Source organism: Xiphias gladius, chromosome 12 (genome assembly GCF_016859285.1).
Source record: "Xiphias gladius isolate SHS-SW01 ecotype Sanya breed wild chromosome 12, ASM1685928v1, whole genome shotgun sequence".
NCBI lineage: Eukaryota > Metazoa > Chordata > Actinopteri > Istiophoriformes > Xiphiidae > Xiphias > Xiphias gladius.
This window is the reverse complement of record NC_053411.1, coordinates 6,262,757-6,280,334: the sequence shown is the minus strand read 5'-3', so window position 1 is coordinate 6,280,334 and position 17,578 is coordinate 6,262,757. Positions and strand designations below refer to the sequence as shown.

Genomic DNA, 17,578 nt, shown 5'->3' with positions numbered 1-17,578 from the left:
CCTGTACAGTAGTTTTGCTGTAACCTAAATATCATACAATCATCCCACCACTCACCTTGCTCCAAAGTTCCCAGATAGTTATCTGATTCTTTGAGAAAAAAAAAATTACTGATCAGTACCTCAGCCTACAGAGACATGTCACAGTACTGTTAGCATTCTACTGAGATCTTTACTTTACAAGTGCACTAGTATTATTCTTAAGTGAGCAGAATGGCCTTTTTAAAGCTGATGACAAAACAAATACGAGCCTATCAGTGGAGAGGTGCACCAGCCAGTATTGACTTTGGAACATTGTCATCCAGGCTTGACTATTCAGCCACGCCTTCTAACTTAGTGACTTACAGTCTTTAACGCTCTGTCCTGTATGTGTTTTGGGTTTTACTGAACATCCACCATGTAGCTGATGGTTCAAAGAGTTATTAGTATTAGTTATTGAGTAGTCATATAGTAGTAGTAATATATATATATATATATATATACATATATGAATGTGAATGTAAGCTCAATATTCACTCTTCTTTTAGCTCTTGTTTTGCTCTCTACCAACCAAGGGAAATACAGTATCTGGCTTTTCAGCTGATAAATGCTCAGCTAAGTTCAAAAGCTAGTTGCTAACTTTGTCTGACCATTGTTTAGTGCTATGCAGGTTGCCTACTGCTGCTGGAAACAATACTGATAAGAGCGGTGAGATTGAACCATAACAGTAAAGTTACGAGCCCTGAAACCAAAACAGTATCTCTACTTGTAATGGCCTATTTTTAAAGTGTAGTATTTTTTACTTCCCAAGGCCGTAGGTTTGATTTTGACATTGTTGGGGACATAAAAGCAGTCCACAGGGTCCCCCCTGGAAGCTGAAGCTGTTTGCATTTATGACAGACTTCTTACCGCAATTTCCTGTCATCTAGAGCCTTTATTAATAGATATGATCACTTACACACTAATTTTACACATTTTTTATACACCGATCAGCCAAAACATGAAAACAACCTACCTAATATTATGTAGGTCCCACTAATGCCACCAAAACAGCTCTGACCCACTGAGACATGGATTCCACAAGACCTTTGAAGGTGTCCTGTGGTATCAAGCACCAAGACGTTAGCAGCACATACTTTAAGTCCTGTAGGTTGCGAGCCGGGGCCTCCATGGATTGACCTTGTTGTTCCAGCACATCCCACAGATGATCGATCAGAAAGAGATCTGGGGAATTTAGAGGTCGAGTCAACACCTTGAATTGTTTGTCATCTTCCAGAACAATTTTTGCAGTGTGGCAGGACGCATCATCATGCTGATAGATGCCACTGACATCAAGGAATACCGTTGCCGTGAAGGGCTGTACTTGTACTACAACAATGTATAGGTATCTGGTACATGTCAAAGAAACATCCATATGAATGCGAGGACCCAAGGTTTCCCAGCAGAACATTGCGCAGACCATCAATCTGCCTCTGCTGGCTTGCTTCTTCCCATAGTTCATCCTGCTGCAATCTCTTCCCCAGGTAAAGAACACACACAGACCCAGCAGTCCACAGGATGTAAAAGAGAATGTGATTAATCAGACCAGGCCACCTTCTTCCATTGCTCCATGGTCCAGTTCTGATGCTCACAATTCCATTGTAGGCTTTTTCGGTGGTTGACAGGGGTCAGTACGGGCACTCTGACTAGTCTGTGGCTATGCAGCCCCATACGCAGCAAGCTGCGATGCACTTTGAGTTCCGACAGATTTCTATCATAGCCAGCATTAAGGTTTTCAGCAATTTGTGCTTACAGATTTGTATCTTTTATAGACCAGTTACCAATCCATTCTCCTTCCCTCAGGTTTGGTTTCAGAACTGTCAAGCATCAACACATCAGACCAAATCCTGCCTCCTCAGATGAAATTAGACCTCTTGGACTTTGAACTGCTGATCTCCTGGGAATTTCACGCTCAACAGTCACTAGAGTTTACTCAGAATGTTGAGAAAAACAAAAAACATCAAGTGAGTGACATTTCTGCAGACAGAAACACCTTGTTGATGAGAGGGTTCAGAGAAGAATAGCCAGACTGATTGGAGCTGACAGAAAGGCAACGGTAACTCAGATAACCACTCTTTACTGCTGCAGTGAGCAGAGAAGCATCTCAGAATTCACAATGCGTCGTACCTTGAGGTAGATGGGCTACAAAAACAGGAGACCACGTGAGGTTCCACTCCTGTCAGCCAAGATAAGAAATCTCAGGCTCAGTTGGCACGGGCTTGTCAAAACTGGAAAGCTGAAGACTGGAAAAACGTAGCCTGGTCTGATGAACCTGGATGACTGCTGAAGCACACCGATGGTAGGGTCAGAATTTGGCATCAACAGCATGAATCCATGCACCCGGCCTGCCGTGTTGCAACAGTCCAGGCTGGTGGTGATGGTGTAATGGTGGCATTTTGTTGGCACACTTTGGGCCCCTTAGCACCAATCATTCATCGTTTTAATTCCACAGCCTATCTGAGTATTGTTACTGACCATGTGCATCCCTTTATGGTCACAATTGACCATCTTCTAATGGTTACTTCAGCATGAAAATGCACCATGTCACATGTGAAACATCATCAGTCACAGCCCAAGGTTGTCATTAGTTGTCAGGGAACACACAGGGACGTAAATTAAGAACTGACTGCGGACTGCTATAGTTGAAGCAAAACACAGACTATATCCTGACTGCCTGACCATTAAAGGGGAGCTCCACCAGTTTAACACATTGAGTGCATAATTAGTTTATACGTGAAAACATAGTTTAAAGCCCTTTGTGGCTCCAGAGGGAGCTGATAAAAAAACATGATTATTAGTTGGGTGTTATATTCACTTAATATATTAACTGATGAAAATTCATTTTTAAATTTTAATTTTAAAATTCCGCTAACTAATGGCCTACTAACTTCATCCACTAACAGCACATGATAGGCACCCTCAGCTGCAAATAATACACATTAGTGCTCTTTGTTCTAGTGTCAGTTATCTTGGATGGTTTTCCCCAGCTCAGTGATCTCATAGCTCAATGCCATGACGAAACATGAGTCTAATCTATAGACCGGATTAAAGCATGGCCTTAGCTACGTGGTACAGATTAAAATTATACAGTACATGATTCCCAACCATAATGAAATATACATGATAAGCAACTTTATGCAACATCCCTAAAAACCTGCATGCAAGAGGTGATTCATGCATTGAAGCTGTGCAGGGAAACAATATTAGATATATTATATCATAACCAGCATTATCAGAGCTAAAATAACAAAGTGGCTTGATTTTGCATTAGTACAGAGAATGGAAATCTAGTAGTCAAGTTACGCTAAGATAAAGAGCCTGGTTTCGCACAGGAATGGCTAGAGGATGAAGTAGTAAATGAAGGTTGAGAGATCGCACTGTGTGTGAGTTTTTGGTTTTGGTTTTTTTTTTCATTATGTGTAGAAATGTCATAATGTCACTCCCCTCCTTTGAGTGACATTGAGGACTGCCCCCCACTTAGTGTTAGAGATTGAGATTGAGTTGTCAGACATAGGGGAGGGAAATTACACAAGAATTACACAAGTACTCAAGTTTCCCGTTTATCCTTTTACATTTGTTCTTTGAAGTTTGTAGTGAAATACTACTTACCAAGCATGAATGTAAGAGAATAAAGGAGTCTTGAGATTTTTAATTCATTTTAGATTTCCATTAAAACACCCATGTTATTTTATTGTTCCCAAATCACAATACCAATAACTGGATTTTAAAGCAAAGTTAGGGGTCATATTCTCAGTGAAGATATGCATCAACACCAGAAATGAGTCTTTAAGGATGGAAGCAGCTGTAAAACACACATGAGGATATGGTTAATGTTGCAACCGTCTTTTGGCCATTAAATAGGGTACACAAAATCAAACAGGGCACCATTCACTGTGAGAGTCACGTCTATCATTGCCTCCACTGAGTAAATATTTGACCTCTGCTCATCGTATTTCAGGATTACAAAGAAAGAGGGCATCAGACAATGATTCCTATATGTTCAATTTATTTGGCTGCCCACATATACAAATGTTATTTGCAATAGTTTAATTTCATCATTTATTAACAGCTCAGGCACCTATTCCCAATATTCTATTGTATATCTTAACAAAAAAAGTATTATAATTTGCATTACAATTTTTGCTATTGCAAGTAAAGTGTGAAAATAAACCAGCAAGAGAAAACAAAAACCTAATAAAACGTACCTGTCCACCGAAATATTTAAGCTAACTAGAAATAACAGTAGTTAAATGTGTTTATTTTGTATCATTTTGCAAAAACATTGTTTCTACTTCTCAAAGTGTTATGGTTTCACATCAAGTGCTGTACATGTTTTAATTAAAAAGTTGCAGGTATATCAACACACACACGTCTCTATCAATACTATGCCCTTTTCTAACATTGTGTTTTATGTTGAACAGTTAAAGGAGTTCATGATTTCAGGTCCAGCTCATAGAAACATTAAATGAAGCTGCACAATACAGACACTAATTGACATGGAAGTTAGAATTCAGATTTATCCTCCTCAATCCCTTTTTTTTGTCCTCTATTTTTGCACTTAGCACCTCATTCTTCCTTTCTATGTAAACCTTGTCTCTCTCCATGGAGACCTTGATTTGCTCCAGATATGCGTCCAATGGGGGTAATATCAGGAAGTGGTACTTTCATGGCTACCTTCACAAATATTATCATTGGGTCCATGAAGTTCATACAGTAACCAATGAGCTTAACTTAAACATGTAGCAAAGGGAGGTTAAGAAACAATTTACCAGTTCGTTTTTGTCTGTCAGTGAACTTGCGAGGCAAACCAGACACAGCAGAGCGAAGATGAGGAACAGGCCTTTGGTTGTTCTGACACCAGCCACTCCTCTGCTTGTGGAAAAGGCTGCTGCTGCCCTCGCTGTTGTAATTAAAACAGTCTTTGAGCTGGAGAGAAAAGTATAGAGTATAAATAAAGAACTTAATAGGAAATCAAACTGCAACTTATGGTTGCTGGTGAGGATGCTAATTTTTTTTGCTTTTGAAGTATCATATCATGTATGTAACTTACACAGACTGGTGACAGCTGATAAAAATCTGGTAGCGACACTAGTTTTGGCCAAAGTTGGCAAAAATGAGAAGCCTACTTTTGTTTACTCCTGTGTGAAAAGGAAGACCCATTGTTTCCAAAATTACAGTGAACAGTGGAGAGGCTTACAGGCACAGCAACAATAACTCAGGGAGGCTTAGCAAACAGTCGGTATAAAAAGACGGCCACTTCTTGCTTGCAATTTTGCTTGCTCTGTGCACTTTACCTGATGGGTATGTCAAGACAACATTGCAACAGGGCTGTTCTGTAAACATGACGTTTCTCCGTTTGTCTCCTGCACCTCTGTGCATGATACAGTATTATCTTTCTTTCTTTCTTTCTTTCTTTCTTTCATCAGTTCTTATTCCCTTTAAAAAAAAAAAAAAACTTGTTTCGTAACTTCACACTTTTACTTTCCAGTGAGGAAATTACATCTGTGACACCCCAACCTTATACTATAAAACACTACATTTATAATGATGCTAGGTCTACAAATATGTTGATATTTTGGAGGGGTTGCAGAAAGAAACTGGTAACAAATTTTATGATTAGCCCTATGGTGTGTCCCAAACTCTGTGTAGCTCAAGTTGCTCCAATATTTTCAGTCCTCACTTCACATGTGTGCAGTACCACAATGCATTAAGTACGAGACCCACCAGGATTTCCTTCCTGTAAAACTCTAAACCGACTGCTTTATCATCAGTTAACCGTTAAGTCATTTCCAGGAATTGCATCATTCTGTACTACCTGAAATCCAGCTCCACCCCTCTGATGGACAAAAGACACTCTGCTGGTCACACTAACAGAGCCGCTGCAGATGCCTTCAGCTTTGCTCTCTTGCGTGACCTAAGCAAACATACACCTCTCCTAAATATTTACACTACATACACTCTTACTGAAGCTGACCTGGTAACCCTTATACTATCCCTATATTTCTGTTACTATTCTGCACAGGCACCTTCTGAACTCCAGTTCTGGCAGTTTTCTTTCAACAGCACTCTCAAAACTGGATTGCTTCCAACTCTCACTGTCAGTGTTTGCTTTTCAGTGTGTATTATTCATAAGTGTACATAGAATTACTTTCTAGTAGCTTAAACGATGTCACCACTGATTTTTGGAAGTTTGCGTTTCAGGGAAAATGCATTCTTTACTATGGCCACCAAGGGTCAGTATTTGATTATATTAAATGTTAAAGTATTGGGCAATTCAGGACAGGGTTTGACTTGTGTATTCTGTCATTTACAACAATGTACGAGTTTATTACTTGTCAGGGAAAATGCGATATGAATTAAAATGTACACTGTGGCCAGAATATTATCTGCACATATCAATTACAATAAGACACATTACATTTATATTACACTTTACAAACATGATAGTAATACATTTTTAAAAAGACACAGACCACACACTCCAGCTTCATTAGGCAAGATGAACAGTGAACAAACTATTTACCAATGACAAAGTCATGTCTGCTTTCACACAACTCTAAAAACTTCCTCTCAGTTCTCCAAAGTATTACTAATGTTTTTCTTTCCTTTCCTTTCTTCTATTATCTTTTCACTTCTGTCCGCTGCTTTTCTTTCAGTTGTGTTAAAGGACCGTGCATTGAATGACAAACACTTAACACATAAACCAGGACAAATTATACCCTATTAACACTGTGTGGAAAAAAGAAAAAAAAATCTGATATAAACTTTTTAAACCTTTTCCGAAATGTGAATTTACATGTGGGCTAAAGTGCGTTACTCATACTCAACAGAGCAGATTGGGATATAGTGATCCAGATGATGTCAGTAGGCCAACTTTAATATCCTTCGAAGAGCAGAGGCTTGTGCCTTATTGATCTGTGGATCTAAAATGTTTTGCTGCAGTATTTTGGAAGGTTTATTATAAACTGTTAATCAAACTATACAATAAAGTGTATGTTATAATGTGTTCACTTTGGACTATTAAAGGAATTGGTCCTAGTAAACTGACCTGATATTCTGTTTACTACAAATCTATATCAGACGAAAGCATCACTGCATATCACTCTATTGGCCAAATTACCACCTACGTTAATGAATGATGGGACCGTCGCATAACACATCCATTCCACAGGCTAATCGAATGAGGATCTATACACAGACACGCAGACACATGCACACATACAGAAGGAGAGCGATCCTGACTCAGGCCGCTCATTCCCTAACAATCAATCAGGTGAATTGGCAGCCCTGTTGTGTTGCTTCACCGGGGGTCCTGGTTTCACAGCCAGCCTCCGTCACTATTGCGTCAGCGCTGATGAGCTCAGCGTTAACGGTGGTGGTGGTGGTGGTGTGTGTGTGTGTGGGGGGGGGGCAGAGAGACAGAGAAACCAAGCAGAGACAGAGAGAGAGAGAGAGAGAGAGAAGAAAGAGGGAAGAACCAGGGTGTTGCCGCCTCTGAGACACACTCACGCATCACAGAGTAACAGCAGCAGGGTGAGAACGGAGCATCCCTGCGTCCTTCTCTCTGGGAAAACAAGGCTGCGGTCTGAATTATTGAAGCCTCGCACGACCCTCCCCATTCCTCCGACAGAACCAACGCCGCGGCATCGCGGGGGTACCACTGCGCCTCGACGCCGGGAGAGCGAGTTGGCCGGAGGAGCAGAGTGCGGGGCGCGAAAGCAGACGGACCGTTTCAGCACCTCGGACAGCGAACATGGCTCCCATGGTGGAGGACGGCGCGCGGCTCGGTGAGTCCAAAACGCGGGCAGCTCGAACTCAGCCACGGAGGCGCAGGTGCGGAGGTGTGAGGCTGTTGATGGTAGCGCTGGGCTTGTTAATCTCCGAGGAGTACGGCGTTATTCTCTCCACGCGACTCGTCTCCAGAGTCTTGGTGTTACGGTCGCGGGCGGCTATTTTGTTACCGCTCGGAATTTTTGACGTCCTGATTTTAAAAACAACGACAGTAGGCAGCAGGAATGTTTCGGCTGCTTATTTCATGAAACATTCTCCAACGTGTTGCCTTAACCTTTTACTAGATCACATAACGTGTTTGGGGAGACTTCCAGCCTCCATTTTGAGGCTAACTTGAGGGCGACTGCCTGCCTCCAAACTAACCAGCAGGGGTGGAGTTAGGGATATATTTTTACGTCAACAATGTTGAGAATTTCATTCAGTATTTGTGCTATTGTTATTTGGAATCGAGAGGGTGTTGCCATAGCACGGGTGAAGCCCGGAACGCACCTGTTTGTTTTCTTCAGGTCCTCCCGGCTCAGCAGCTCCCTCGCCGCCCTCCCGTGGCCACATCCGCCGGTCTGTTGTGGTTGTCTCGAGAAGCTGTCCGCCCAGGACATTAGACTGAAATATTGATGAAAAGAAAAGGCTCACACACAGTCTGTACGAGCGCTGTGATCTAAAATGGACATGCGATGAGGGTTGCTCCTTGTTGTTCACCCGGGGATGCGTCTGAGTGAGAGGCAGTCGCTCAAGATCAGCAGTACAGTTTAGAGGGATGCTTCAAATATCACAGCAAAAGAAGCTTACAGAATATACACTTAAGATGAGTACATAGGCATAATAACCTTTAGAATAATACCATGGGAAGCACGAATTACAAAAAGGCCCACATGATCAGAAAAGAAGCGAAACTGTTATGAAATATAACCATTTACTTGTAAAATCCTGTATGTCAGTTGTAGGAAAATATCTAGTAAAATGTATGTTATTTACATATATTGTAAACAATACGTAAGCATCAGAATCACCCAGGCAACAAGGCTTTTATATGAGAAAGGGGTAAATAATTGATCAGAAATGTTGCAATACTGATTATCTGATGATCTCATACATGTGAAATACACCCACCCACCCAACCAATCCAACCCCATCCCTCGTTCTCTCTCTTTGAATGGGTGTTAACCTGTGTGCTTTTCCACTGGGCCGCCCTCTTAACTGCAGGAAATGGTCTGCGTTTCTTCCATTGAAGTAGACCCATTAACTCTGACTTCACGAGACGGCAGCACCATGGTGGTTGAGACACCGTTCAGCACCCGCAAAACAAATAACTGAAGCATTCAGTGGAAAATAGCCCTTTAATATGTCTCCATAGCAACGTTTTAGAGATATTATAGGAGACAAAAGTACCATTGAATGGAATTAGGTCCCTATAAGTACTACTAATATTGAAGAGAAAATGTGATTAAAAAGTGCTGGCCATTTTCCTGGCTGAGTCTCCCTCCTCTAGGAGGAATATAAATGAATATATCACAAATGTCTGGGTTATTATGCCACACTTGCAGATGGGATCTCAGGAGGAACCACCCTGCCTGTACTTTGTGCTTTGCACAAAACCTAATATAATCTATAAGAATCTATTTTGCTATGTTATGTAAGATGAAGTTGGTTCTCTGTATCGATTGTTCCTGATGTTTCCTTTTAGAAGTCTGTTATTTAGTCAAAAAATCTTCCTTAACCTGTTTATATTGTAGGTCTGTATATAATTGACTGGTTATGGTGGTGATCCTCATAATCCTTGTTATTATCAAAATGGAATAAGAAGACATCAGAAAAGAGAGAAGCTGAAATTGCAGTACATTTGTTTTTCTATGTGCGTTCTATGTGTTCAGCCATTTTTATAAACCTGCCATCTAGAACTCAAGCAGTCATATAATGGCATTATATTGTTTTCACAGCGGTTCATTAGTTACACCAGCTGTTCCCTGTTGATATTCTGTAGCCATGTTTGGAATTTGTACACAGTAATGATGATTCTTCCTCCGGGTTGAACTAATTGATTAGTGTATTCCTCTCCCTCTGACTCCAGACTGCAGCTTGCGTCAGTCCGAAACACAAAATGGATTCAGTTGCCTCAGTCCAACAATAAAATCTCTTGAGGTTGTTCAGTATGAACAGCTGTTTTATGTGTCATTGTTTCACTGTCGCTTGTTCCACAGCGGCAGTAAAGCCCCACAGTGTATGTTGGGGTGTGTAGTTAGATATTTAATTAAAGTTATTTTTCCCCCCTCCTCCCCCTCTCACTCCCTCCCTCCCTCCCTCCACTCTCTCTGTCCTCCTCCACAGTGGCAGTGCCAGTAGGTGTAGCTGTGGTCAGTGTCTTTGGCCTTGTCTTCACTGTGTCAGCCTTTGCGTGGATCTGTTGCCAGCGTAAAAACACCAAAACCCAGAAGACACCTCCCTACAAGTTTGTGCACATGCTCAAAGGGGTTGACATCTACCCAGAGAGCCTCAGTGGCAAGAAAAAGTTTGCTGCGCCTGCCACCACAACAACGAATGACACCAGTAAAACCGACGTTAACGGAAACTGCCACACTGCATCACCAATGAGTCCAACTGGCACTGGTAAACTGGCATCAAGTCCGAATGGTTCCAGACCGGCTCTGCATTTGGATCTGGAGAAACGGGATCTGAATGGCAACTTCACCACCAAACCATTTCACCACCACCACCAGAAGGTGCGGAGCTCCCCAGACTTGGAGCTGCCATCTCCCCATGCAGGGTTCACTCAACCTGGGGTAATGGACCGCCGTGACCTCCCTTCACCATCTAGCACCCTCTCCAGCCAGGCACCCACCCCAGCTGTGGACAAGCCCCATGGAGAGGAGAGGGACGGCGGATTAGGGACTCTCCACTTCTCCCTGGAGTACCAGCCAGAGAGGAAGGCATTCATTGTCCATATCAAGGTACTGTATGTGTTTGGGCTGGTGTTTAGGTGTGTCATTTGAATAAGAATAGTTTCACACAGTCTTGACTGATTGATTGATTGATTTAACTTTTGCATCCAGGAAGCCCATGGCCTGACTCCAACTGATGAGCAGTCGCTGACCTCTGACCCCTACATCAAGCTGACCCTGCTGCCGGAGAAAAAACACAGAGTGAAGACAAGAGTCCTGAGGAAGACTCTGGACCCCGCCTTTGACGAGACCTTCAGCTTCTATGGGATCCCGCTGGCCCGAGTGTCAGAGTTGGCCCTTCACTTTATGGTGCTCAGCTTTGACAGGTTCTCCCGCGATGAGGTTATCGGGGAGACCCTCGTCCCCTTGTCCGGGATCGACTTGTCAGAGGGGCGTGTCCTGATGAGCCGAGAGATCATCAAGAGAAATGTCAAGGTGAGATTTGGAACAATTAATTCGTTTGAATCCTTTGAATTCTCGTTTTCTGTTTTAATCATCTTCAGCCTCACTTTATAATTGTTTTTGATAACAATACCACCCTCATTTTAAGTATCATCTTTTAATGATTTAATTTCAGTTGAATCATTGGGATAGAATTTATATACACAGTAAGTTGTAACTGATTCTGCAGCAGGCAACCTGCCATAACGACGACTCCAGTAACACTCAAACTGACCAAAAAATCCCTTATTGCATTGCAATGCAATGTTTCAGTTTAAAGAAGTGTATAGAATGAAAACTGAAGTGCTTCCACTATTAAAATATTAATCACTGCATAATAATTCTGAAATTCATTTACTTATTAAATATGATTAATCCTAGAGCTTTCTCTAACTCATGTAAATGCAAATGCGTCATATTATATTTCTTCAAACCACACTAGAATATTTAATAATACTTTCAAATCTTTATTTAACTCCAATGGCAAAAATTTTCATTTCGAATGAAAATTTTTAATTTTGAATTTAGTTTGTATATTTTGCAAATGCATCGAAGGAATTCAGTTTCATTGTATCTGTCTCTAGTTAGGTTAGAAAAGGGTTCATGTTAAATCAAGCCAGTTTAGAAAGCAGATAGGAAGTGTATCCCTCTGTGGAGAAAGAGAGACTATACATGCATCTGTTGAATCATTCTGGATTTGCGATTTGATACTGAGGTCTGAGGTTGTGCGTAAATGGACTGCTGTCAGTTTGGTTACACGAAAGCCTTTGGCCTTTGCCAAAAGCCTTTCTTTTTTATTTGTGTCATCAGTGTTTGCTTCAGTTTCTTATCCTTTCTTACAAAATCTACTACATTCTCATACATCTGTTTTTTCTGAAATCTTGAAAATATGTCCTTTACTTTATGTGATCAATGAATCTTACAGCCAGTTTTGACATGACACGACATGTTTCCTCTCAGAAATACCTGTCCCTTAGCAAACAAGGCTTAGACCACTGAATAGCTGAACTATGTTTATTTTATGCTTAATTTAGTGAACATTTTTACATCCAAACAGCATCAGAGAATTAAAACAGTAATGCAGGGATGGCCAATTTGAAAGGGAATAGGCTCTCATGGACATGGTGGTCAACATTCTTTTCCTCCAGACTGGCTGTTCCTGGCAACCATGAGGACCACAAATGTACTGTAGCTCATTTCCCACGGGACATCTTTCTTTCTTTTAGAGGAATGTCATGTACTGTAGTACCAGCACCACTGTGTCCACACATGTACGATATATCTATATTTCCTGTAAATGCACTGGACTTGGATTATGGCAGCAGGCTTGGCTGTATTAAATTCTTGCTATTGGTTTATTTAAAAGATGAAGTGTAAGGTGATACCTGCATCCTTAACATAAGTCTGAGGTCTAGTATACAGCATACTCTAAAGATTGGTACTAGATGGTTTGGTTGTACATGAGCATTTGTTCATTAGCTGGTGGAATTTGAGATGATATCAATGTAATTAGAGATCTGTGGGCTGATATTGTACTCCACAGAGCTCTGCTAAAATGGAAGCTCTGTGCCTACCGGGTGGAAGCGGATATTTTCATGCACATTTGTACCTTCCCAGGAGGAATGTGAGTTAGCTGTAAAATCTAAGAAGATGTCTGATACGATATAGTACTCCAGAGAAGTACTGGAAAACAGGGCTCCAATTCAGCGAAATATAAAAGGTTCATTCCCTCTTTGCAGAGCTCCCTCTGTATTTTTATCTTCAAGAGGACAATATTTCTTAAATGATTTTCTGCTGGCTCTCCCCACACTGAGACTAACCTTCTTTTTCTTTAAATTCCATTTCTCCTTTGGATCCCAGGAGAGACAAATCTCATAAACCTCAGCTGCAGGGAGGAGTCTTTGCTGTCTGAACCTGTTTTTGTGCAATGAATAGAAAATGTTTTAGAATCTGTGGTTTGCAGTGGGCTATTTTGGATTCTTTTGTTGGATTCTATATTGGCAGGTACAAAGGCAAAAGGCTTGACCTCTTTTATTTAATGCTGTGTATCAGATGCAATTGCAAGTTTTTTCTTTATTTGAAGAGAATATATAGGCACTAGAAAATAAAAGTGCAAAGATTTAGCCCTGATGGTGTAACAGAGTTCATATTCACACGCTTAACTGAATGAATAGACATAAAAGTTTATTCAGTATTACATCTGGTATTTAATATCTGCATGTGGTCATGTGTATGTAATGGAGTGAGACTTGTTTTAAAATGATTTTGGGCTGAATGTTCTCTCTTCAGTAAGAGAAATCTACATTGTTCTCTCTTGTTTAGAAGCACCTCTTTGCTAACAGGGTGGTGGCCGTCTTTGTCTGCGTGGCATAGATTTTGTCCTACTGCTTTGTGCAAGTGTGTGTGTGCGCGCGTGTGTGTGTAGAGCAGTTCATGGAATCAATAGGGCATGTCGAAAGCAGCATAGCCATCGCCTGTTCTTACTCTGGCAGAAGACAAAAACAATTTAATAGAATAAAATATCTTCTTGTGTAGGCGCTTATTCTTATCAACTATTATATATAATATATATAGTAATAAATAACTACAATGTCTCGCAGGGAGTGAAACAGAAACGCATTGGCAGCATACTCACATTATGTATTTTCAGAGACCTGAATATCAGGTCAGGGCTAGAAGTTGTCTGTATGCTACTTCTTATTGCCATGGTAACCATGAGCGGAGGCGCGATATCCTCTTAGGTGTCATCACAGCATCTGAGGCGTCAACTCTCTTAGGTGCAGACATGGATGTGGATGTATAATGTAGAACAGTGACACAGTGGAAGCTCTAAGGCAGAGCAGATTAGGGAACTTCTAAATGACACGTTTGTGCTGGTTAAGATGTGAGAACACACCCCGTAGGCAGGTGGTGATTATTTAGTTGACAGCTATTGAATCGTCACCATTTACAGAATAGCTGCATTTTTTTATCACATCATTGATAGGAACTAATTAATTGCGAAGTTATTTATTATTACATTATTTTGTCAAATGCCACACCCCATCTGGTGTTACTGAATATATACATATATATCTATTAATAAATAACTTTACCCACTAAAACTTGTTCAATCATGAAGGAAAGATGTAAATAGGAGGCAATGGTTTTCAGCCTGATGTACCAATATGTTAACAATGTATTCACAACAATAAAATATATTAGGGGAGAGGTCCTTTATGCACACAGTCTCTTTGGCAATAAATAGGGTCAGGATATAGGATTTCTTTAAAATTGAGAAATAAACATGTTTTGACTTGTCAACAGCTCCCTGTACTACACTTTTACCTTAAAACTGTTTCTGCCATTTTAGAGAACGTTTATGTGTGTGTGTGTGTGTGTGTATGTATGTGGTACGTTAAAGGTGGACTCAGGATGTACACAGTAATTTGATCATGTTTGAATGATGAGAATAAAGGTCATGAATCTTGAATTGTTTGGTCTGCTGCTTTAAAAGTGTTTGGGCGCCAGTTCAGGTCTGGTTTAGAAGCTGTTACACACGTCTGAAAGTCTCTTCTTATCTGCCTCCTTTTACGCCTGCCATCTCTCTCTGCATCTCTTTTGTGTTTCATCTTTTTCACTCCTTTCATTACCTCTTTTCCATCTCTCTCCCATTCATCCCGCCCCCGTCTCTCCACAGAAGTCCTCAGGTCGAGGCGAGTTACTGCTCTCCCTGTGTTACCAGTCCACCACCAACACTCTGACTGTGGTCGTCCTCAAGGCTCGCCACCTGCCCAAGACTGAAAACAATGGACCTACAGGTACATACACTTTTAACTGAACCTTTCAAAATGCTATCCATGCGATCACTGCTTACACAGACAAACACGAATGCCTGTGTGCACATACTTCCAGGACTACTTTGGATGCTGCTATGATGCTGCTATAATGACACTGCCACCGCACTAAAGTAATCTGATCAGGATGTGATAGAGAGCGCTTAAGTGACAGCCCCACAAACACACACACACACACACACACATACACACACTCACACACAAAGTGTTTACACTTCCAGCCTCTTTTGTCCTCATTTCTAACATCCATCCTTTCCACTCCATCGATCACTGTATTGATCTGGCTAAGGATTAATATGGCACACTGCAACCACTGCAGGGACAGATATTAAGCATTTCTTCATCTGCTCTTGTCATTCTTCTTCTCTAGATCCATATGTCAAGGTGAACATGTACCAGGGAAAGAAACGCGTGTGCAAGAAGAAGACCCATGTGAAGAAGTGCTCCCCCAACCCAGTCTTCAATGAGCTCTTTGTCTTTGATCTGCCCTCCGACGAGGGCCTCAGGGACACCAGCGTGGAGCTGCTGCTGATGGACTCGGACACAGGCAACTCGCGCAGCCCCAACAACATCCTTGGGCGCCTGGTGTTGGGCACATCGGCAGCAGGCACTTCCGGTGAGCACTGGAGGGAGATTTGCGACCACCCGCGGCGCCAGATTGCCAAGTGGCACGCCATGTCAGAGGATTAAACACCAGTGTGCTGGCGGATTCTGACGTCCATACCCTATCAGGTCCAACCACGAGAGGGATGGAATGAGGATTGGCAGGATTTAATGTCCTGCTAGCCAGTACCCATTGGACTTTCATATAGGGCGGGTGGGAAACAAAGGGGAAGGTGGGGAGAGTCATTTGAAGTGATGTCATCATTCAATAAATCATTCAGTCACTTATATTTGAAGTTATTGGGGTTCATTGTTGAGGGTGGGGCATGACAAAGGGAACCCCATAGCTTTAAACAATCCCAAAGACTGTCACAGAAATTCACCTGGTAACATACAACATCATCTCCATGGTAACAAACAGTTGTCACTGTAACCGTTTGCAGTGCAGAATGTCTTAAATGTCGCTGTTACTCTTCTTCTTTTCTTCCTTTGCTTCTTCTTCTTCTTCTTCTTCTTCTTCTTCTTCTTCTTCTTCAGCTCCTTCTGTGAATAGTAACCTAGCCCATCGTAAGAAAACCAGAAAGAACCATATCTGACAATGCTGTAAAAAATGTGGATTATTAAAGTTTATTTTATAATGACAATGTTCTCTTCATAAATAAGTAGAATGTTTTTATTTATGTTTTTGTTTTGTACTTTTCTGGTTGATTTGTTGAACATTTTTTGTAAGTATAAGTGGTATTTCATATATCATTATAAGAAAGCCTAAATTAGGTGGTTTGAGAAATGACTGGAACAGACTGAGTGCATTGGGGACAGTAACTGGATGCATTTATGTGCGTGTGTGTGTTTCAATATGAGAGTGCTTGTGCTGACACGACTGTGTGAGTGCGTGGGTGCGTATGTTAGCTCTGAAGAGATATGAGCCACATAATGTTTACTGTAGGTGTTGTCCCCCTTACTGTGAGCACAAAGACAGCTGAAATGTAAATGTATGTACCTTACTATAAAACATGGCAAGTTCTGAGAAAAAAAAACTGTATTTTCAGTCTTTATTCCACATGCCTACACGTGACATTAATTGTGTGTGTGTGTATTTGCAAGTACATTATTGCCACCGGAAACATTTTTAGTGCCAATAACTTAAAGCTACAATATGCAAGTTCTGGAAATAAAAAAAACTTTAGAAGGGAATATATCTGCACTGCTGCACCTGTTCAATGAGTCTGGGTCACAAAAGCCTCTGACAGCACCTCTCCACATTAAGATATGTTTTGAAGCATATTTCAACTAAAACAAATATTAGAAAAAAGTTACATACTGTAGCTTCAAGGCTAAGCTCCGTTTTATTATTTTAAATATTGTAACATCTAACAGCTCCATTATGCAGAAAATAACTTATAGGATTGTTCTGAGGTAAGAGTCCCTTTTACAATAATAATAATAATAATAATAATAAACACAGTAAGAAATACAGTCTGAGTGTGCGATGATATCATCGGGCCCCTTTCTGATGATGTAATAACTGCTGAGTGGCTAAGTGCTTGTGGATGAAGTCATCATGTCTGAATTCATTATCAGCTAAGTGGTTCTGTGAGGGGGGACAGCTGGCTCAGCATGCTTAGGCGCCTCTCTTTCTACAGATACAACCCAAAAATCTTCTGATTACCCCTCTCTGCATTCTGCCTCTGTTGCCCCTCTTTCCCGCTTTCCTCCAGTCTCTGGTCTTACACCAAGTTACGTCATGTGTTTGGTGGTGGAGCCTCTGGAGAAGCAGGACGTTCTGCAACTCTACTTCCTCAGTAGTTTTGACGTCCAAGGTCGCTCTCTGAGACTAGCTTCTATTTTAAACCTCCGCTGTCATCCTTTGAAGCATTAAAATAGACCTATGCAACGTGCAGCATCCCTCCTATTCCTCACTTCCTCTTGCTAACCAATTGCAATTAAGCCATTTAG

General features: G+C 41.3%; 1 protein-coding gene across 1 annotated transcript; it reads left to right on the top strand.

Annotated features, from left to right (window-relative positions):
• Positions 1-7,768: 7,768 nt before the first annotated feature.
• syt4 (synaptotagmin IV) lies at positions 7,769-15,709 on the top strand. Its single transcript, XM_040141295.1, has 5 exons — positions 7,769-7,802; positions 10,132-10,751; positions 10,854-11,177; positions 14,863-14,983; positions 15,390-15,709. The coding sequence occupies exons 1-5, from the start codon at positions 7,769-7,771 to the stop codon at positions 15,707-15,709; spliced, it is 1,419 nt and encodes a 472-aa protein (XP_039997229.1).
• The last annotated feature ends 1,869 nt before the right edge of the window (positions 15,710-17,578 follow it).